The sequence below is a fragment of the Mobula hypostoma genome, chromosome 22 (genome assembly GCF_963921235.1).
Source record: "Mobula hypostoma chromosome 22, sMobHyp1.1, whole genome shotgun sequence".
Classification (NCBI taxonomy): Eukaryota; Metazoa; Chordata; class Chondrichthyes; order Myliobatiformes; family Myliobatidae; genus Mobula; species Mobula hypostoma.
Window position 1 is genome coordinate 26,074,098 of NC_086118.1, and position 24,112 is coordinate 26,098,209.

The window sequence follows — 24,112 nt, forward strand, 5'->3', positions numbered from 1 at the left end:
TAACTCATTTTAATAATAGACTGAGCTGTGGTCACAACTTTCTACAAATTCTCATGGTGTTTAGCAGAGCAGTTGACGTATCAAGCTGTGATGCACATGGATAAGATGCTGTCTATGGTGCATCTATAAAAATGAATGGGGCCAGTAGTGCCAGAATTGAGGCTGAGGGAGACCTGGACTCTGTACTGACTGCCTTCTGACATCTTTTGCATTGGTCTGAAGTTATGGTTTTACTCATCATTATACTGCTATAGCATTTATGAGAAAACGCAACCAGGGGATTGATGGCCTGGTAGTGGATGCAGAGAATGAGTCATAGACCAAGGCTGTGGTCAAACTGTCATTTAATTAAGTAGAAGGTTTGGCATGAATGAATGGTACGGAAATTTTATAAAACATCTATCGAAATATCACAACTATGCGGCTCTCATTTTAACAATTCACAATTACCTTATATTGTTGGAAAATACATATCAAATGTGCTGTTTGTTGTCATGCAATAATAGGAATAAAAAGCAAGCAGTACAATTGTGAAATGATCCTTTAAGAAATCCTAGCCATTTAGTTAGTACAAGATAAAGACGGAAGATTTCACATTGTAAATGCAGAGTATGCAGTATCTCTTCCCAAAATAGACCTATCAAGAAAAAGCTGATAATGAGGTACAATCTTGGTATCCTACGAACAGCAGAGACAATTATTAATAATATTTCTAGTGGTAGGGTCCAATATTCAAGCAGGGCCAACAGTCACCCTGAACTCGGTATTTGTCGGGACCACAAATTACAAACAGTTTAAAGAGAACAAAGTTAAGGCATCTAGAATATTCCAAATGATTTTCGTACAATGTATCTGGACATGCAGCACATTTAAATAATCAAATACAACTTCCTGAACCAGCTATAAAGTTGGATTTGTATTCTATTTATTTCACCAACTATTGTCTTGTCACTGCAGATCAATTCTTTCCTCAGTTCTTCACAAAGCAGCTAGCATGTTCAATAACCCCATCCTCCCAGTCATCCTCTCTTCTCTATTCTTCCATCAGGCAGAAGATACAACAGGCTGAAAGCTTTACCACCAGGCTGAAGGACAGCTTCTGCTCCACTGCTTTAAGACGATAAAAGGGTTCTCTCGTACAAAAAGTTGGACATTTGACCTCACAATCTACCTCATCATGATCTTGCTTCTCTGCATTACGTTTTGTCTGTAGCTGCTCTACTTCATTCAGCACTGTTATTGCCTTACCTCATTCTGCCTCAATGCAACGTGTAATAATTTGATCTGTATGAACAGCATGCAAGACGAGCTTTCGCTGTATCCCAGTAAATGAACCAAATCTAATTCCAATTCCATATTCACCAGATACAAAAATCAAATAATTAAGAAGAATTCTTTAAGTAGCAAGCTCATCTGGGGAAGATCTGGGCAACGTAGTTGTTTCCCTTTGAATGCATGAGGAAGGCAAATACAGAGAAATGGAAACTTAGCAAGAGAACAAAGAATAAAAACTCTGAGTACAGTACAAATAATCATGATGTTAACTGTGCATTTAAGTGCCTTTATGCTTACCTGGCAAAGAAGAGTTGTTGGCAAGGTCAGTAAATCTAGAATATTTCTCTCATACCAAGAATCCAACATGCCAATGTATCGGGCAATGTTATTGGTGCTATCTTTCTCTGCAGGCTCAAGTGAGCTGAAATCCTAAAGTAATCATAAACCCAAAATAAGCTACTGAAGAACAATATCTATGCAACTGCATTTCATCTTGAATTATTCCTTTTGTTAAACATATTCGGAATTGCTGGCACCAATAAGCATTCAATTCAAGTTTAAGCAAATAAGTGAACAAATTTCATGTTACACCGGAGTTTCCCATTTATTGCTTGGGAAGAAAACCCTTATGTCTTCCACGTGCACTTATTTGCTTGTTCTTAGAGAAGATCACAAAGCCACGTTGAAAGTCAGCGCAGTGGCACAGCTGGTAGACCTACTATCACATAGCTCCAGCCCCTGAGTTTGATCCTGACCTCTGGTACTGTCTGCATTAGGGTTATGCACGTTCTCCCTGCGTTTCACCTGGGTGCTGCAGTTTCCAGCCAAATTCCAAACTTGTACTGCTTGGTTAGTTAATTACCACCATTATTGCCCCTATATAGGTGAGTGTTAGAATCTGGAATGAGCTAATGGGAATGTAGAGAAAATCAAATGGAAATAGAGTAAATGTGCGCCTGGTGATCAGCATGACCCAGTTACCCAAAAGGCCTGCTTTCATGCTCTACAACTCTGTCCCTTTGACTTTACGAAAGAAAACCTGGGGATTTCTCTAGCTGATGGCTGATCTTTGGTGTCTGTTATAAACCTGCACAGGAAAATAGAAAATCAATCAAGCTGATTTTGACATTTCCTGAAATACACAGTTGACTTAAAAATCCAATTCTCACTTAAGCTTCTCCAAGTTATCTCTCTCTACTCTTTGCCTGTGTAGTGGATTTACTCAATGAAATTTAAAGCACCTACAGATCTTCTCCCAGCTCATGTTATAGAGTTTGATAGAAATGCAAATGCATAATTAGAAAGCAATTTAATCATTTCATCAGAAATTTTTATCATTTCTCTCAAGCCATCTCTTCTCCTGAGAAAACAAATCCAGTCTACTCCAATACTGCCACTTAAAATTGGTCTAGAATTCCACACTGTAACAAAAATGTCTATGACCTCAAGAAACCCTTTTGGGAAAGTATTCTTTTTTTGTTCCAGAAAATTATGGGAATCCATGGTAAGCAACAGTAGAAAAGTAATCGTTAGATCAACGGCTATGGAAATTAATTGAGTTCACCAGGAAAGCAGGAAGTAAAAAGCTATTTTCTATTACTTTTTAACATTTTGCAACTATTGTTGGCAGAAATTCAGATGGTGATGTACAGGAGCAAGATAGATCAGCTGGTTGAGTGCTGTCACAGCAAAAACCTTGGACTCAGCTTCAGTAAGAGGAAAGAACTGACTGTGGACTTCATAAGGGGTAAGATGAAGGAAGACACACCAGTCCGCATTGAGTGAAAAGGGTGAGCAATTTCAAATTCCTGACTGTCAATCTCTCTCAGGATCTTTCCTGGGCTCAACAGGTCAATGAAGGCATGACAGCAGCTATATTTCTTTAGGATTTAGTTTATCACCAAAGACACTCGCAAATTACTACAGGTGTTTTGTGGAGAGCATTCTAACGGGCTGCATCATCACCTGATAGGGGGGGTGGGGGCGCTACGTAGGACTGAAATAAGCAGCAGGAAGTTGTAAATTCAGCTCCATCATGGGCACTGGCCTCCCCAACATCCAGGGCATCTTCAAGAGGTGATGCCTCAAAAAGGCAGCATCCATCATTCAGGACCCTCAATACCCAAGACATGCCCTCTTCTCATTCTTACTTTTCGAGAGGAGGTACAGGACCCTGAAGGCACACCTTTTTGGGGAACTATTTTCTTTTTCCAGAAAATTTGGGAAGCCGGAGAGTCTGAGGGAGAATATTGCTGAATTTATATCCTTAATGTAATGATAACTTCAATGAAATACCATTTGTTGGCTTGGAAGATAAACACAGCTACCTAAAAATTGGTCATTAATAATTGAGTCTAAAAGCAATCCAACTATTAGTTGCTGTTCTATGCAACAGAAGTCAAATTACTTACCATTTGCATTAATGGTTTTTGTTGATTGTCTGAGGGTAAGTTTGTGCTCTGCACAGGGCTGCTGATTGAATTTCTTTGGAGAGGAATGTGAAAGAATTGCATCTTGAAGTATTTTGTTAAAAAAGGTGCTTTGCTTTCTTGTAATCTGAAAAATGAAAAGATTTGTAATTTGATATCCACCAAATTTCTAAAAAAGCCAAAAGATTTTAGCCACAAGAGATTCTGCAGATGCTGGAAATCCAGAGTAACACAGACAAGATGCTGGAGGAACTCAGCAGGTCAGGCAGCTTCAAGGAAAGGGATAAAGAGTTGGCATTTTGGGCCAAGACTCTTCACCAGGACTGTCCTGATGAAGGGTCATGGCATGAAGTATTGACTCTATATTTCTTCCCATAGATGATGCATGACCTCCTGCATTTTGTGTCTGTGTTATAAAATATTTTAACCCTTTCAAAGTAGGCAAGATGAAAAAACTGTAGGTCAGCTAATGTTACAGTTATGGTTATCCACTGCCAAGGACAGCTGAGGACAATGGTAATGTGACTTGTTTACAGCTTTGGGGGAATTCTCTGAACAACTTTTCACCCTTTGATGAGGTAGCTCTTTTGACAAGAATACATCGCTTTTTAGATTCATTCATAAGTACATTAGTCATTTTCCGTCAGGGTGATTTTTGTGATTTCCATGGAATTTACTTGACTGTCTTTGATTTCTACAGAACTTTAACACAGCTAAAAGTCTGTGTGATTTGCTGTCACAATCCTAACTCATTTGTTATGCTATTAATTTTCTGCTCATTTACTCCAAGAAGAAATGACATGGAATTTGTGTTTCTTGTTCTTGTTATTAGGACTTCGATGTTTCGTGTGTGTAGGCACAATCAGAGATGTAGACAAAGCTTCCAGGTTTTCTATTTTCAAACCACACATGTAGAACATGCAGAGTGAAGGACAAAGTAAAAAATACTTGTATAACTCTCAAGACTATTATATATAACTCTTCCAATATAATATAACGCAAGGCTTGTTGCTAGAACTTCATAATCTCAGACATGATATTGGGCTCGGATGAGAGATTATTAATTATTGCAGGCAATTTAATGTGTCCACAAATTTAAATTAAAATAACTAAATAAGAAAACATACTATTCTGAGCCATCATATACTGTGTGATTTTAGAAGAATTTCCAAAGATACACATCATCTCCCACTGATGAAGTGGGTAAGCTGCAGAATACAAAGCTACACTTCTACCAGTAGGAGTGAATACTGGCATTGTAAGCATGGTGATTTCACATCTTGGAGGACTTTACATCCATTAAAATAACAAATGTAAAATCAATTTGGAGAGGAGTGATGCACACTCAGCTCCATCCTGAAATCCCAAAGATCACATTTCACATGGAGAGAGAATGTTGCAGGAGAGCTAGCAATGGATTTGATTTGATCTCTGGATTCACTTGACAATCTTAAACAAGTTGAATTCTCCTGTGCTGTTATCTATAGGAGCACAGAAATAGATTGCAACCCTAAATTGACCATTAATGGTTAGTGTTTGTTCTGAAAAAGATGTTAACTTTATACAGAACTAGACAGGTTAAAGAAGTACGTATCTCTTACCTAAGGTTGCTGTAGGCTCTTGCAACTTTTCCTAAAATCCTGTCAGTACCAAATACAACAACACGCAGTGTCATGGTTTTACAATCATCCTCAAAGCTGAGATATGGCCGGCGTTTGAAGCATGTTGACTGTTGTAAATATCGTTCAGACTGGCAATTGTAGCTTGCATGCTGTGGCAATGAGTTTGAGCGCCTGGACTTCATTGGAGGTTTGGATTTCACTTCAGTGCAGCCCAAACTTTCTGCTCGACGAAGAGGTAGGGAGCCTGACACAGTTATCCCTTTACAAAGATTTGAGTAAGAATTGTTTAAACTGTATTTTGGATCTGCTTTGTGTGTCAGGGAATTTCTGGTTTTGAAGAAGTTCGTTAGTTTTTTTGCCAATTTATTTCCCACAGTACTTTGCTTTTCTTCTTTCTGCTCTAACATCCCTATTGTTTCATATGAACTTTCATCTCCATCTTCTACATAACCACTGTCCATATAATCTGAGAGATTTGAGACGAAAGATTTCATATAGTCCTTGGATGTTAGAGATATTGTAGAGAGCACAGAATCGCGCTCACTTTCGATTGCATCGTCCTCTTCCTCAACATTGTTGTCTTCCTCCATCTCATTATTTTTGTTGTGCAAAGGAAGTACGACACTGTCAGGAATCTCACACTCTTTCAGGAGAACGTCCTTTAAAATATCTATAATAAAAATTAAGATACTGAATTATCTTGTGGCAGAGAAATTGATTCGAAAATTTGACAGATTCAAGAACGCCATTTCAATAATTCACCCTAAACCTAGAGTGTTGCGTTAAATCGGGCTTTTTCTGTCTGTCTCAAGTATAGCTACAGAATCAAAGAGCGATACAGCACAGAGATTGGCTCTTCAGCCCATCAAAGTGATGTTGGCCATTGAGCACCCCGTCTCTACCAATCCTACTTTAACCCATGGGAAAAATGACTGTTGCCATTGCTTGTGAGCCATTGAGTGGAAAACAGCTTCAAAATAGTTAAATAAACAGGACTCTTCACATCTTTGCACTGCAGTACAGTTAATTTTGTCCTTTTTAATCTTACTTCAGTTAGTCCTACTGCTGCAGCAGTGAAGCTTTACAATTTTAGAAGTTCATGAATAGTGTAATTTATTCAAGTTTGCTGCTGACTCAATGTGTGCTGTGAGGAAGATGCAAAGAGGACTGAGGGGAATATAGACAGGAAAAATGAACACGGCGGACTATAGTGAAGTAATTTACTTTGGTAGAAATAAGGAGAGGCAGAATACTTATTAAATGGTGAAAGATTGAAAAGTACTTGTGTCCAAACTGACTCGGGTAGCATTATACACGAATCAGTGAAAGATAATCTAAAAATCTTAATTCACCTCAATCTACAAATTCTAAATGAATAAGCTATCCATTCATTTGTTAGATTGTGAATTGGCATACTTGCAAAATTTAAGTATATTTGTCAAGGTATGAAGAGGCTAATTTGCACAATTTGAGGAGTAATTCAATGCTAATAGGATAGCATAAACAAGCACATAGAGGTGTAGGTTATTACAAGGGTTTGAATTCAATCCACATTGCAGTCTTAGCATTAATTGTATAGCTCCCCTGCCCCTGTTAAATCTTTGATATATAGAATTGCTTGAATGTTATTGTGTTGCTGTGTGCTTACCGAAGTTGTCCTGGTCCCAGTGATAACTGTAGCAATTTGCAACTGGCAGTGGAATTGTTTGCAGTTTAGCCATCCCATTCTGGGCTATTGAATGTAACAAGAAAATAGACATTTCATTTAATATAGTGGCAAATACTAAACCAATAAGTAATTCTGTTTCAAACCGTACTTAGATTGAACATAGGACAGCTCAACACAGGAACAGAGCCTTTGGAATGAGATGCCTGTGCTGACCATGATATCAGATTAAATCAACCCCATCTGCTTGTTCATGTGCCACTTAAATGCTTGTATCTGCATCCACCACTAACCCTGGCAGTGCATACATTCCAGGCACCAACTTGAGTCTTTGTACAAAAAAGGGAACCTGCTCATAAGTCTACTTTAATCATTCCCCCTCTTGTACTAAAGCTGTGTTCTCTAGTACTTGTCATTTCTACTCTGGCAAAAAGACTATCTACCCTATCGGTACTGCTCATGATTTTATAAACCTATATATGGTCTCCACTCAGACAGAAATCTATCTAAATTTGGCCAGCATTAAAGTGTACATTAAAGTCTAAAGTGTACAGCATTCTGTGCAGAAAAGATTCACCACTCTCCAAACCCTCCACATCCTTCCTGTATTGTGGTGATAGGAAATGCTCACAATACTCCAAATGTGGCTTTATCAAAAGATTTATACAGCCGCAACATGACTTCCTGACTCTTGTACTCAGTGCCCCAAATGATGAGGGCCAATATGCCTCATGCCTTCTTTGCCACCCTACTTAATTGTGTTGTTACTTTCAGGAACCAAAGTGGACTTGGACCTCAAGAACCCTCTGTACATCAATACCCCAGAGGTCTTGAGTAAGATTGTTATAAAGGTGTCCCTTTTTCACAATGGCTGTAATTTTTGAAGTAATTAGAATCTTTCAAAAACACCCACATCCTTGGTTGACTTTACCCAGGACAGCCAGCAGACTAGTGCATGCAAACTCTCTAATAGCCCAGCTACCGATGTTCGTGGATAGAAAATCAACAATAGTAACAGTACACCATACCTTTAACAAAGATAAAATATACTTCTCTATATTCTGAAGTACAAATATAGAAAAATTATGTTTTGCCACCCAAAATTGGTTAGGGCTTGACAAACATGGAATCTGGTCTCATTTATTTATTTATTTGTATGTATTTGCACAGTTTATTGTCTTTAGCATATTGGTTGTTTCTCCATCCTGTTGGGTGCAGTCTTTCAGTGATTCTATTGATTCTTGGATTTATTGCGATATGCCGACAGGAAAACAAATCTCAGGGTTGTATATGGTGATGTATATTAACTATGAACTATTAACTAAATGTGTCTGGGCCCGGAGTGTATTGTCCAGGGTTTTTCTGCATTTTGGATTTGGACTTCAGACTACAGTCTCTATTTTTCAGTCTTATAGTTTTTACATTTGTGCTTTTTTGCCCGATGATCTTGATATTTTTTTGTGGGTGGTGGGGGATTTGGGGAGTCAATGTGGCTGATCCATTTTGTTCATTTTTTGTGCAGTGAGGGGGATTTGGGGATCGATGAGGCTGTTCCATTCTTGTGCAGGACAAGGGATTTGGGGGGTCAATGTGCCTGATCCATTTTGCTCGTTCTTTGAGTGGGAGAGGGGACTTAGGGTTTGATGCGCCAGCTCCGTTTTTGTTTGTTCTTTTTTTGTGGGGAGGTGGGACTTTCGGTTGACATGCCTGTTCCGTTTTTATTCATTCTTTTTTTGTGGGCAGGTGGGATTTGGCGGGGGTTGATGATAATGCTGCCTTTCGTTTCTTCTTCTTTCTTGGTTTCATGGCTACCTGGAGAACTGAAGGATTTCAGAGGTGCACAATTTGATAATAAATAAAACTCTGTACCTTTGAATTGAAATTAATCCAGTCAACCAATTTAGGATGAGGACTCAGATTCTCTGGTGCTGCATACCACTGGAATTATACCCGATTTCAAGCAATTTCCTCGTTTTTTCCCTATTGAAACTAGTTCTGAATGCTTCACACAGAAGACTGTTTTGCAATTGCAGATCAGTTAGAGATCTGGATGTATAGCTCTTCATCACCCCTAGTGGCTACATTGGGTAGTGTAGCCAAGGGCTGAAGATTTGCCAATATTGTTCATTAATATAAATATGGTATCTGTTACAATAGATGCACAAATAGAAATTTACATGTGACTATGTTGAGATTTTATGTACTTCAGCTTCAGGCACTAACTCTATGGGTGTACTTTGATTTTATAGAGCTGAGGCTTTCAAGCAATGTGATACATTATGTAACTTACTATTGTGTTTGATTTAATGCAGAATTCAAGAAGCTCTGTTAACCAGATTGAGGTGTCATTCAGTGTCGTATCTGTTTGAAAAATCAATATCACCACTAAGTGGTGATCTAGGGAAACAACATCTCAATGTTTAGGAATAAAACTGTCTTGTAAAATGTTAACTATGATCACAGATTAAGAGGGAAGAATAATATGACAATAACTCATGCAGTCAGCTCTATGCTCCGTCTCATCATATATCTCATTACCCACCACTGAAGTGTGTGCCTGTCACCATCTGTGCTGAACTAATATCCAATATCTTAATCAATGCACACACAGCCTGTCTTCTCAACAACTACCTCCCCACCACCACCACATCAAGCCAACCCAGCATCACTCCCATCACTGAAGCTGAGGTAAATTAATGTCTTTTTTTCCCCCCAACAAGAATGCTACCTCCTCGTTCTCTCCAAGATTTTGCCTGGGCCATGGTTCAAAGTGGATCCATGCCTATTACCCTGCTCAAATGTATGTTCTCTGAGGCTGGTCGCCAACTTGTGGGCCAAGACAGATGAACTTGGGCTTGTCCTGAGCTGTTAAACACAAGTGCGCTTTGGAATTGGACTGTGATCAGGAAAGGGAAATCCAGTTCACTGAAACCGATTACAGGTATATTTGCGGCTACCAAGAGCCAACACTTAATAAGGGACCAAACTTGAAAAGACTCATATTTGGCATTCACCACCTGATATACATTTTGTCTGAATAATTGTGTTAGCTACTATGATATTTGTAAAATCTCGGCAGAATCAATCGTTATCTTGAGCAAAAGAAATACTGACATTGAACATCAAAGTTGCTGGTGAATGCAGCAGGCCAGGCAGCATCTCTAGGAAGAGGTACAGTCGACATTTCAGGCCGAGACCCTTCGTCAGGACTAACTGACAGTTGACTGTACCTCTTCCTAGAGATGCTGCCTGGCCTGCTGCGTTCACCAGCAACTTTGATGTGTGTTGCTTGAATTTCCAGCATCTGCAGAATTCCTGTTGTTTACTGACATTGAACTCTAGTATTAAACCCGTAACACTGACGTGATTTTGACTGAGGTAGAAAATCATAAGACAAAAGGTCTGCAAAAATAAACTGTTTGATAGACTTACTTGCATCCAGTGAATTGCTAACTGCTGCATGAAATATGAGGGTGGGAGGAACCAGTAGCATGTCCCGGTCCAACTACAGAGATGTCACGACCACGAAAGCTCACCAATGCCTCTATTTCCTCAGGTGGCATGTCCACATCAACCCTAGCCAATTTTTGTTGATTCACCATAGAATGCATCCTCTCTGAATGCATAAGGTCTTGATACGGCAATTGCTCTGCATGTGACCACAAGAAACTGCAGAAGGTTGTGGCCACTGCTCAGTACATGATGGAATCTAGCCTTCCGCTTTGTGTAATACTTCCCACTGTCTCAGTAAATCAGCCGGCACCATCATAGGCTTCACCCAGCCCAGACATTCTCTCTGCTCTCCTTTTCCATTCAGCAGAAGATAAAAAAGACTGAGAACATATACAACCAGACTGAAGGACAGCTTCTATCCTACTGTTATAAAACAACTAAATAGGTCCTGAGTATGATAAATTGGACTCTTGGCCTCACAATCTACATTATGATTTGCATCTTATTTTTTCCTGCACTGCACTTTCTCTGTAGCTTTACACTTCATTCTACATTGTCATTCATCTCAATGTCCTGTATAATGATCAAATCTGTATAAAAAGTGTGCAAGATAAGCTTTTCACTCTACCACAGTACATGTTATGTACAAAGACAGCAACATGAACTTCCTCTGTGTTATCATTTCAGAGGATCTGTCCTAGGCCCAGCACGTTCAGTGCCATTATAAAGAAAGCGTGACAACACCTCTACTTCCTTCGAAGCTTGCAAAGATTCAGCATGACTTTTAAAACTTTGACACACTTCTACAGATGTATGGTGGAGAGTACCTTGACTACTTGCATCATGGGCTGGTATGGAAACACCAATGCCCTCGAACGGAAAATCAGAAGTAGTGAATATGGCCCACTCCGTCGCAGGTAAAGCCCTCCCCACCACTGAGTACATCTAAACAGAGCATTGTTGCAGGAGAGCAGCATCCACCATCAAGGATCCCACCACGTAGACCGTGCTCTCTTCTCACTGCTGCCATCATGAAGGAGATACAGGAGCCTCAGGAATAGTTATTACCCTTCAACCATCGTGCTCTTAAACAGAAGAAATAACATCACTCGACCTATCATTGAATTGTTCCCACAATCTTTGGACTCATTTTCAAGGGCTCCAACTGGAATTCCATAGTCATAGAATTATACAGCACAGAAGCAAATTGCCCAACCAAGTTGCCTATCTGAGCTAGCCCCATTTTACCTGTGGTTGGCTCAAGGACCAGAAGATTAAGGAGGTGCCTGCACTTGGCAGTAGGACAAGGAGATTTAAAACAAAGAAATTAAAAATATATTTTTTTTCTGAAGGCTATTAAGGCATAAACCAGTACTGTTTGTTCAAACTTAATGTACTCAAAGTTGTTAAGAATTTAGGAACTTGTTAATTTCATGCCCTTATAATGGTTTCCATTGTCATTGCTTGATCAACACAGATTTAATAACACTAGTAATATTGTAGAAAATTTATAGCAAATCATTGGGAAGGTTAGATAATAAATAATGGTGGTGCAGCATCAACTGAAAGGAAAAAGTCTGAAGCCTAGTTGTTCTGATCTGGGTTATTTTAATATTGTTCACTTTTCTGTAATGAAGATTGTGTTGATCAGAAAATCCCAGCTCACCCTTGCAAAGCTGCTACCCCAACCCCGCCCTATTCAGATGCTAACGGTTCTCCTCAAAAATTATCACATCTTTTGCCTTCATTCCAAGTTTATGCAGATGGCATGATTCTACAAAGATGTTTCCATGTATTGGGGAATTGAGAACAAAAGTTCAATCTTCTATTTAAGATTGAGATTAAGGAAGAACTTCTTTTACTATCCCAAAGAATTCTGGAGGGCAAATCACTCAATGCAACTCTCCCCTGCCTAGCAGACACTCACTTGATGAATCTTTGCGACAACGAGGGGTTTTGTTTAATTTATTTTAGCACATATCAAGGTTTGATTCATTGCATTTAGGGACGTGAGAGCATTTGGAGACTATCTTTCAAACACTGGTCCCTGAACATCAGTTGTATTTAATTGTCAGGTCAGTGGAAAGGAGATTGTTATATGAAGAAGGCTTTTAAAATGGTGAAAACAGCTCTCTTGAACACCCGTGCTCTTCCACCTGGCAATAATGGCCATTTGATGAATGAATTGCATCTCTCAGCTTATCAAATCAAGTACCGTTTGCTTTTGATGCACTTCATCCTTAAAATGAGGAGCGACTAGCCCTTGACTTTTCCACCATCCATGGCAGCTGATAGCTGAACAGCAAACAGAACATTACCAGCACAACACATGATTGTGTGATTTGCGACTCTCAGAATCCATGGCTGTTTTACAGCATATACGCCTTGAAAGTTGAGGTTTACTGTACCTTCTGGTAGAGATTTTTGCAATACAAATGATTATTTGTGAACTTTACCTTTCCATTAACCAGGAGGGGGCTCTACAATCATGTCTGAGATGATTTTTCTGTCCGACGGGAGAGTTAGAGATTGCGAGGAACAGGTAGGGGAGTGATGATGAGGTCAAGATTAAGTCAGTCATTATTCTACCTAAGACAGAAGTGACCAATCTGGAGCGATGGGCAGGAAGAATTAAGTAGGTCAATGTCTCTGCATTAGGACTGAGTAGGAAGAGAGCAGACAGCTGATATAAAACTAGAGTGGGGGTGGGGAGAGAGTGATGATTAGTTTACTGTGGGGAGAGCGAGGTGGGGGGGAGGTGTTTGATGGTGGGCAAATTAAGCCAAGTAGGGGAAGGGGCAGGGTTGTGAGACAAAAGACAAGTGTATGGTGAATGGAGGCAGACAAAAAGAAAGAGAGTGGAGCTAGACTGGGTGAGGGGAGGCTAGAGATGAAGACCGCAGCTGAAGAATAGAAGCTGGAACAGAAAAGCTACCTATGCTGAAATCTAATAAGTACAGAAGGTGATAATTATTTTGTTGAACATTGGAGGAAGATTAAAAAGTCAATATGGCCTATGAAAATGCTTCTAATTCTTACCTTCACAGCACTTCTTGCTCTATGTGCTTGCAATAGGTTTGGAGCATAAAATGCAAATTATTCATGATGTTGGCAATGAATTACATACCTGATTTTGCGAGAAGCCCGTATCTTTCTTTAAACTCCTCTAATTTGGCCACTAAATGTTCTTTGGCTTTGGTAACGTCCTTCGTAGTAGCTGCAATTTCCATAGTATCAGAACAGTTTGAAAAAATTTCCAGGAGTTCACTTGCAGTTTTACACTGGAAAAAAAAGGCAGAACAGTTTCATGTACAATTAATGTAAGGAATATTGTTACTGATAAGGTTAAGTAGTAATAGATCTACCACAACTTAATAACAAATAACCACTTGACTGTTCACATGGATGCAAAATGAAACATCAGAGTTTGCCTGCTAAAATGACCCATGTTTATTGTGGATCTAGCATCAGTAATATAGATGTTACTGGTCCCTCTTGTGGGCTCCTGCTACGTGCCATTTGGCAACCATATTGATTGCAAAATGTTGCTGATCACTCTTCAGAAGTAGGGTTGCCTCTTTCTCAAGGATGAATTGAAGGGAAGTGGCTCCAGCTAATGACCAGACGGGGAGCCAAAACTCAGCTTTAAAAATATAGGTGAAAGGGAAATCAAATTCTTCAGCAATGGTGAAGACTAGTGAGAAACTATAGCTGATAACTAGTGACAGTGGCCGTGGGTAGGGGCACATTGCCATTAAACCAGCACTTGCAGAAGCTCCATTGTAAATACCACATGTCAGCCAACACCATTGGTCCCTGAGAACACCACATGCCAACCAACACCATTGGCCCTTGACATTGACTGTGCAAGACGACTCTTCCATTCCAGAATCAGATTACTTCACATCCTATGGAAATGCTATGCATGAAACTCCCTCCACAACCTACATGGATGGAAGTGGGCCAGTGAAAAACCAGTTTTGGTCATTCTGAGGTTATTGGGATTGATGGAAATGCCAGTTTTTATTGGCATTGGCATAGTATAGTCACATGTACCAAAAGTAACCTTGAGTACTGCTCACACAGGTCAAATCATTATGCTGTGCATTGAGCTAGAATAAGGTAAGCAATAACAATCCAGAATAAAGTGCAAAAGCTACTGAAAAAAAAGTGCAGGTAAATGAAAAAATGCAAGATCATAACGAGGTAGATCGTGAAGCCAAGAATCCACCTTATCGTACAAATCTACAGATTGATCTTCAGAGTTGTTACAATCAGAATCAGGTTGAATATCATTATGTCGTGAAATTTGTTGTTTTGTGGTAGCAGTACATTGCAATACATAGCAATAAAAACCATAAATTACAAGTACAGTACTGTGCAAAAGTCCTAAGCACATGTAAAAAAAAGCTAGTGCAAAGATGCTTTCAAAAATAATGAAATGAAAAGTTTCTAAATATCAAAAAATTTACTATAAAGAACAGTTAAAAAGTAAATCAACTCAGTATTTGGTGTGACCATGCTTTGTCTTTAAAACTGCATCAATTCTCTCAGGTACACCATCGTGCAGTTTTATGAGAAAATCAGCTGGTAGGTTGTTCCAAGCATTTGGAAAACTTGCCACAGTTCTTCTCTGTAGACCAAAAACTGTTCTCTACATTATTTGAGGATTTCACCATCGGAGGATTGCTTTATTTCTGTGAGTTGAACTCTGGATCACCGGTGCAAATTGAATTCTAGTCCAGTAAAGCAACCACTGGCCATGATGCAATTTGAAATTAAATAAATGCATTACACTAGATCAGAATCTTACACAACAAGTCCTCAGTAATACTGTATCAGGGCATATCCCAAAAGTGGACAGCTCTTACTCAGGGTTTTGTTACTTGTGGTTCTTTCATACAGTCAACATTCAACAAATATTGGACACAGGTGACCTGACCTACTGAGTTCTTCTCGTGTTCCTCTTCTTACTTCACATTTTTGTCATCTGTAATGTTTTATTTTGAAAGGACAATGCAGGTTGGTTCATTCAGTTACCTGTCTCTTTTTCTGTGTCAATATTCATATTTGATTTATTTCATCTACATGCTTTTGGCCTTCAGCATTAACATAAATCTACCTCACATTATTCTATGAGTGAGTAACATCCGGACTGAGTCAATGTGATCATATTATATAACCTTAATAAAAATTCTGCTGCTCTTCTCAAGGGTGTATTATTATTTAAAATCACCGTCATCACATAATGGAATCATTTCATATTCATTCCCATTAACAGGAAGCTTCTTTACCTCAAGGGCACTTTGAATATCATTCAAGTTGTACTTAGCACCAAAAACTGCCTGGTACATGTGCTTAATCAGGGTGATGTAAGAATCTCCTGGGGGCTGACGTTTGCTGCTTATCTTCTTGGCGACTGACATAAAGTCACTGGATACTTCAGAGGAATTAAGCAGAAGGACTGTTCTGTAAGGGAGAGAAAAGAAAAATATATATGAGGTCTCAGGCACACATTCAATTGCCATGACAATAAAGGATTTGAAGAAAAATATTTGGAAAAGGTGTCTTTATTTTTGACATTAAATCTAATTTAACTGGAAGCTGTTGCATGAAAAAAGTAGCAAAGAATCAAGACTTGCCGGCTGTGAGTTGGGTGTGTCAAGGGGCCAAGCATTCTGTTACTTCAGCACTGAATTACTGTTTCAAATCTAGCTTAGTCTATTCATCCTGACTGCTAACGTAAATAATGAAGACAAAGATGCGTCCAAACCAGGGTTCATCCCTGAGATGTTATACTTGAGAAGTTGAAAGATTCAGTCTGAAGAAAACATTGTGGAAATTTAAAATTCAGTGATAGGGGGACTGATGCCTGAGCTAAGACATGGAGCTCCAAACAACAGAGCTGACTGCTTGAAGTAGCTGAAAGAATACAATTAAACTTGGAAATCCTTTATTTAATTGCCACTTTAGTTCTGGTCTTGTTCCTCTGTGTCCTTAGCTGATATTGTAAGACTTTAGAAGGAAATGCACCTGCTGGAATTTCTGCCATGTTAAGGTGGCGCTCTGTAGTGGGTTGCCATGTTGGAGCTGATTGGAGATATTAGGGCAGAGATGGTAGAAAATCTGGGAGGGATGAACAGAATTTGGAGCTGGGGTCCAGGCGGGATTGTCAGAAGAAAAAGGCACCAATAGGAACTGGGGTTGAGGATGGTCAGTCGTGCAAATTAATGTTAGTGAGGAATAGGGGTTGGATGCTTTCATCAGGTCAATCGAGCGTGGGAAGTGTCATCTGTATGATGCATGGGAGAAGCCTGCAGAACACAGAAGTGGAAGGGTGAGGGGAAACTTGGGAAGTTGTTAAGAATGCTGAGAAAACTACAAAACTGAATTCAATAATTTTGTGAGAAAATGATGAGCAGTTTTTAAACAATGGTGGAGGAGGCTTCAGTTCTCTCCTGCGCACAATGTCAAAACACCTGTGGTTTGTTTTTCTCATCATTGTACATGCTTAGAAATCTCCGTCTACTCCTTTACTATATACAGATAACCCAGACTCAATTTGTCGAAGTATATCGTGCACAAAAGAACCAAGGGTCCAGAAAGTGTGGTGGCTCTTTCAAGGTATGAAACAATTGCTAGTACCCTCAAATTAAGCTGGCATAACAACAGAAAATGCAGGAGGCCAGGCAGCATTTATGGAGAGAGAAACAGAGTTAACATTTCAGGTTCATGGCCATTCATCAGAACCAGATGAAAAGACCTTTAACTCTGTTTCTCAGCTACTACCTGACCTACTGAGTGCTTCCAGCATTTTCTACTGTTAGTTCAGATACTCAAAAAGCATATTTTTTTTTACATTTCCATTCTTTACATTGGGATAAATGGTTTACAGCATTCCCAGAAAGTTTTAGAAAGCAGATAACTAGACTCAAGGTAAAATGCGCCCATGTTATGTTCAAAAACATTACACTATTCCAAAATTTCTAGTCTGTAATTTTTCAAAGCAAACATTGTATGAATAATTTAAAAACACAGAACTTTGAATTAAAATAGAATTCAATAACTGAAGTTGCATAAGGATCCACTGGAACAGTAAGCCTCAAGATTTCATTAAACTGGTTTAAGTTCATAAAAGGTTAAAAATTTCAAATCCAGAACAATTAATTTTTTCAAAGGAGAAGCTATGCATTCAATAAGAAAGCAATGCAACAAGGCCAGTAGATGGCAGAATTGAGACAAAAAAAAAGTATTCAAGGACTTTCACAAATAGATCATTGCTGCATTTTTCCTCCATAATGACAATGGCCTTATTTGATGCAGGGTTGTGACCGGAAATATCACCCATCTCTCTGACTTACAGATGGTGTCTGACCAGTTGAGTCCTTGCAGCAGTTTCTTTTTTTTACTGCGGATTACAGTATCTACCCTCACTGGGATCTCAATCATACTTCGATATTGAGTATTCATTGGGTGGCTGCCCAGAGCAATGTAAAATTGTATTGTTTTGAATTTCTAAATATGTGCACCCAAGTAGGTGAAATGTTATAATTCAGATCTGCTTATAAGCCATCATGTACACTGCCACTTAGAACTTCCTTTAGCACAGGGAAAGGAAAAGCACATACAGAAACATGTAAAGAAATTTATCCTGTTATGTTGCAAACATCTCATTGCTCCGCTCCCCTCAATAGAACATACTTTGACAAGGTCAAAAAAAAAGGGACGATCTAGTCAGATTGAAGTATTTGGCCATGATGTTACATTTATGTTGAAAGTACTCCTTGAAGCAGTTGGCCCTTACAGTGTTTTATTTTGAAGATTTTTCGTTGTCAATCCTTGTTCGGCTCTCACCAGCCTCTGGAATGAGATTCCTAAAGGTGAAATAATTTCATTAATATGAGTAAAACTTAAGAGGCAAAATAATCTTCAAATTAAAATCACTGTCGATTAGAAGACAAATAGTTTTCAAAATAATTTATTAATATCATGAAACATCACATTGAGCAGTATATTCTGAAATATAAATTATGGGAGATCTGTTCATCCTGAACTGTGAAATAATTCAATTCCATTTCTAAAACTTTTCCTGATTTTGAATACCATCAACATTACTGTTATTCATCAATCCCATTCAAAAAAATATTAAGGACCTTCTTCTATCATGTAAAATCTGGTGAATACCAAGAAAGTAAATCTTTCTGAAACTTCTTGTCAGTCCGAAAGACTATTTTGTTAAGTATCCCAGTATTTCAGTGTCGTGCAGATGACTGAGGAGCAGTATGCTATATTCCCCAAGTTTTCTTCTTAGGCAGTCCCTCAGGTTTGAGAGTGACTTGCTTTCACACTGGCTGAGTGGGATTTGAGGCCAGTAAGTGGAAATTACAGTCTCTGCATGAGCTGGGCAGCCAATAGCTAGTGATGCACCTCTGCAGCAGTTATGAGAGGATCTAAACCTTCCAACTTATGCAAGAATTATGTGAGTTTCTATAGCATGGCCTCAATGTTCTCAGTAACATCCCAAAATGCTCCTCATTTTTTTTTTTAGCAAATATGGGCCAGAAATCCCCAGGATTCAATGGGAATATGGCATTTCTTAAAGGTACAGATTCAATTTATGTGTCTCATGTACGTCAAAATATAAAATGAAAGGCACTGTTTGCATCAAAGCAAATCAGTGAGGAGTGTACTGGTCAGATCAAAATTTTTACATGCTTCCAGTACCACAATTTGCTAACTCTAAGCAGTACTCATTTGGAATGTGGGGGGAACCCCACGTGGTCACGGAGAAAATGTACAAACTCCTGACAGAGCTCTTGGAGGAGGCTTTAAGCAAAACACAGAATATTTTTCTTTATCCATTTGGTAATCTCTTCCTATAAAAGATAAGAAATAGAGTGCATTTTAGGCAGTCTGTGGCCTGTCTAACACGGTTGATTCAGTATACCAATGGCCTCAATATGTGGGATGTTCACGTTCCTTTTATAACATTCAAATGATCCCAGTTGACCCATGAAACTAAAGACTAAACACAGCATAATTACAGGGTATTTTGAATCTCATTATCAGAGATTATCAGGAAGGACAGCATGACAAGGCATGTTCTGTTGCAGGAGATAAATCTAAACTGTATAAAAAGGACTGAGAATTCCCCTAAATAAACAGCATGTTGTTTGCCATTGATAAAGATTATTTGCATACCCGATTTTCTATAGTTTGGAATTTTTCACTTCTGCTTCCTGTTTTAAGATTTTAACTTAGGATAAGAGGAATAAATTATGCTTTGGGGGTGTAAATTTGCAGTTTCTTTGAATAGATTCTGGTTATGTCCAGCTACAATTCAGAATGGGGAGGGCCAACCTGCTTGCAGATACACATTGAACTCTTATCTTCCAAATGTCCTCCAAACATTTCATGTAAAATAAATTAATCCTTCATGATGCCAGTCATGGTTGAAGTCAGCATTATTGGTGGATTCAAGGACCACTGGATATGGAGTTAGGGAAGAAGGGATGTATGGTTATGGCGGCAGGAACTAGACAAGTAAAGATGGGTCCATGGGGAACTTACATGTGGAATGGAGCAACCTGGACAAAATGTAGTAAATAAACAGGTTGAAAAACTCGCTTAGTCGCTCCATCTTGTTTTATAATTCTGATGTACCTTCCGAGAGATTTAGCATCTAACGGATATGTCATTCACTTCAAATTATGAAATTCGGTAAATTCATGATCATCGAATTGTGGGAAGTAAGTTACAATCTGGTATTCTAGAAACATCACTGATTGCATACATGCATACAAATTCAAATGGAGAATTGTGAAATTGGAGACCACAGAATTAACTCAAGAGATTCTGTTACCAACATCAAACCAGAACAATCACACTGCCATCACTGGCCAAGTCCTTGAAATGCAAGGAAGTTTACACATCTATGAGCTCCAGATTGCATAACAGTAATGGGTGATAAAGATCCACAGACGCTAATGAAGAGTTCAGATATTCTCCCACTTTTTATATTGTAGGCATGGATACAGTCAGGGCTGGTGTGTAGAGTTTTACAGATTAAGCTAGGTATTTAGGTGAAGAATATGAAGAGCGCTGTCATCTTCATAATGAGAATCCAAGGTTTACTGTCTGTGGGGCCCTGTTGGCCAGCCAGAGCAAAAATCCATAAGCCTGAATTTAATTCAATTCCAGTGATTGAAAAGAAACTATGAGTTTAAGATGGAAGGAGCAAAAGTGAATAAACATTTTATCAAAAGCTGTTTTTGCTCTCCTAATTAAAAATCAATTGAACCAACATTAGTTAACAAACACTAATGAGATGTTCAGAGAAAAACACTCATTCATTTGGACAAATGGCATGTAAATTGCTTTAAGAGGGCAACAATCAGTTGATCTTGGAACAAGAAAGGTTAAACTAGAACCTTCAATTTTTTTTCAAAGGCATAATCAGTCTGAAGATGAAATTTTATCTGCGGTTCACAGTTGTGACACCTGGATTAAGCGTGGGAAAGGGGGTCAGAGAATTACGTCAGACAAGTAGGGACTAAAGTCAGTTTCAGAAATGGAAACAGACAGGGAGAAAATGAATTAGTCTAGACAGTGTTTATAATACAAATGCCCAGATTTAATACATGAGTGCCTACACTGAATAACAGACAAGCTCTAATAATAGACACTTAATATTCCTGACATATTAGAAAGATAAGGACGGTAACAGTGGAGAGATTATGGCAGAGGTATTGAATGAAAGTTTAGCATCAGCAATCAGAAAGTTAGATATACCTTGGAGTCCAAAGGGAAAAGGTTTATCATTAAAAGTAAGCAGCCCTAAGGAGCTACCACTTTTCCTATCCCTAGTACTTTCAGGTAATGAAAGTTAACTAATCGAAAGAAGACAGAGAAGAACATTTTCATGCAAGAACTTTCAAATAACAATAATGGGATATTCAATTATCTAAATATAAATTTGAGAATTGACAATGTAAAGGACAGAAAGGGAAGGAATTCGCATGGAACTGTCAACTCAATATGGAAGGAAGCAATACTGGGTGTTCTTGCATAAAAGAAAACAGGCGAGGAAACAGGCAACACACCAAAATGCTGGAGGAACTCAGCAAGCCAGGCAGCATCTATGGAAAAGAGTACAGTTAACGTTTCAGGGCGAGACCCGTCAGCAGGACCCCTACTTGAGTCCTGCCAAAGGCTCTCGTCTCAAAATGTTGACTGTACTCTTTTCCGGAGATGCCGCCTGGCTTGCTGAGTTCCTCCAGCATTTTGGTGTGATGCTTGGATTTCCAGCATCTGCAGATTTTCTCTTGTTTGTGATTAGGAAACAGGCATCATCGGGATTAGAGTAGCTGTGGGAAAGAGTAAGGAAACACTTATTGCAGAATTACTCAACTGAAGCATGACTGATTTCCAATATCTTGCAGAAGAATTTGGCCTCAGTAAAAAGGAATCAAAGTTTAACAAATTTAACCGTAAAAAAGTCCAGTGGGATGCCCTGAAAGAAGGTATAGTTCAGGCAAAGACTAGGCACACTGGGGAACTGAGGAAATACATTCAATGTTCCCTAGATGATTAAAGATATAATTATTATTTTGAAACAGAAAAAGGAAGATAATTCTAAACTTGTTATTCAGCAGAGAACCAAGTTGAATAGCGAATACTTTATATGATAACTAAAACAGATAACAAAGGGAAGAAGAATGATTGAGAATAGATCTGCAGACAATGTACAAAGGAAGTTAAATGTCTTACAAAAAGCATGCATGAATAATAAAGCAACAATCACATGATGTGGAGTGGGGTGGGGGTGATTACTGACCAGAGAAGAAACCTTATTGAAACAAAGGGTGCGACTGAGGTTTTAAAAAATTGTACTTGTTTTCTATTGTTGCAGCAAGAAAAGAAGTATAAACAAGTTGGTTTGGATATGAAAAATAAGAAGGAGCCACTGAAAAGGATGACAATATTCAAGGTCGATTGGACATCCAGTCTAAGTGGAATGTTTTCCCATCTCTTCAGAGGACTCTGGCCACAAACCTTGATGTGACTTTCAGACTGGACTGGAAAGGTGACCCCAGCGATCAGTGTTTACTTGAGTTGTAAATGATTTATAATCTGCACCTGTGGTTACAGAACATGTTTTCAAAGCTAGCAGATGTCACAAAGCCTGTAAATACTGCTGATGAGAATAACACTTGACTTCAGGAGGATAGCGACAAACAGAGGAAGGACCAAGTGCTGGCCAAGCTAAACTTAGCTGAGGGAAGGGTGAAGTGGATGGAAGAATGGGGACAGGAAATGGGAAATAGATAGTTCACTCTATAAATGGAGCAGGATTACAGAAACCTGGTGTGTGTATCATGTTTGAAGGTGGCAGGCAGCATCAAACAGGCTACTGCGAGACACCAAACCCATTCTTCAGCTTTGCAAATAAAGATAAGGATGTTTACTGAAATATTGAAAAACTCATATAAATACATCAAGGTCACAAAAGAAAATAGAATGCATAATATTGTGCTTAGTGTACAGTGAGAGTGCAATGCAGGAAAGCAAATAAACTGACTGCAATGAGGTAGAGTGAGAAATAGCAAATTCAGCTTTAGTGTACGAGAAGACAATTCAAGCATCTGAAACCAGTGGGATGGGAGCTGTCTTTGAGTCTGGTGACATGTGCTTTCAGACTTTTGTATCTTTCGCCTAACGAGAGAGGGGTGAAGAGAGAATGACAGGGGCGGGAGCAGTGTTTGGTTATGTTGGTTGCTTTCTGGAAGCAAATGGAGACCGAGGCAGTGGAGGGGAGGCTGGTTTTGCATGATCACGACCCGCTGCTTTCTCTTGCAGGGTTGGGCAGAGGAGGTGCCAGAACAAGCTGATATGCATCCAGATTGGAAGCTCCAAAGGAACCGGAGGTGACCTGACGCTCTGTATATTTATTTTATTTTTTTATTTAGAGATACAGCGCAGTATCCGGCCCTTCCGGCCCAGTGAGCCTGCACTCCCCAATTGCACTCAATGTCACCAAATCACCTACTAACCCATACATCTTTGGTATGTGGGAGGAAACCGGAGCACCTGGAGGAAACCCATGCGGTCACAGGCAGAGCATACAAACTCCTTACAGACAAAGACGGGAACTGAACCCGGGTCACTGGTGCACTGGGCTACCGTGTCACCCACATTTAGAAAGAAAGTTAAATGATCTGAGATGCCTGCTTCAAGAGGTGCTGAAAATAGATTTAATAATGGCATTTAAGAGTGAGCTGCATGAAAACAAAAATCTTTCGGGACACGGGAAAAGGCAAAGGGGAGGGATTAATTGGAGTACTGTTTCAGAAGCAAACTGCACTGAAGCACTTCCTCTTTCATCCAGTTCTGGGGTTCAATGATTCTTGTTCAATAATTCAGTTTGTTGGGAGCTAAATAAGGTTTGTTTGGATCTGTGAAAATGCAAAGCACATACTGCATAAGGCCTTTTGAAAGCTGTGACTGATATAACATTGTTTAGTTAAGGCAGATCAACCACAAGCACTTCCTATATTTATACAGGATGTTCTATTTTTCTCAGAACATCTTTAAAATTCATGTTGTAAGCCATGAATCTCCAAACTGGTATTGTATAGATATTTGAGTTAGTTCATGCTACTTTCGAT

At 39.1% G+C, this 24,112-nt stretch overlaps 1 protein-coding gene across 2 annotated transcripts in view; it reads right to left on the reverse strand.

Annotated features, from left to right (window-relative positions):
- pik3r5 (phosphoinositide-3-kinase, regulatory subunit 5) overlaps positions 1 to 24,112 on the reverse strand; it is a 102,353-nt gene that overhangs the window by 20,809 nt on the left and 57,432 nt on the right. For both annotated transcript variants that reach the window (XM_063074319.1, XM_063074320.1), the window contains 7 exons: positions 18,250 to 18,319; positions 15,740 to 15,914; positions 13,573 to 13,726; positions 6,975 to 7,058; positions 5,306 to 5,996; positions 3,687 to 3,831; positions 1,573 to 1,704 (listed from right to left, as the gene is read on the reverse strand). In XM_063074319.1, coding sequence (XP_062930389.1) covers positions 1,573 to 1,704; positions 3,687 to 3,831; positions 5,306 to 5,996; positions 6,975 to 7,058; positions 13,573 to 13,726; positions 15,740 to 15,914; positions 18,250 to 18,319 — 1,451 coding nt within the window. The remainder of the gene's footprint in view (positions 1 to 1,572; positions 1,705 to 3,686; positions 3,832 to 5,305; positions 5,997 to 6,974; positions 7,059 to 13,572; positions 13,727 to 15,739; positions 15,915 to 18,249; positions 18,320 to 24,112) is intronic.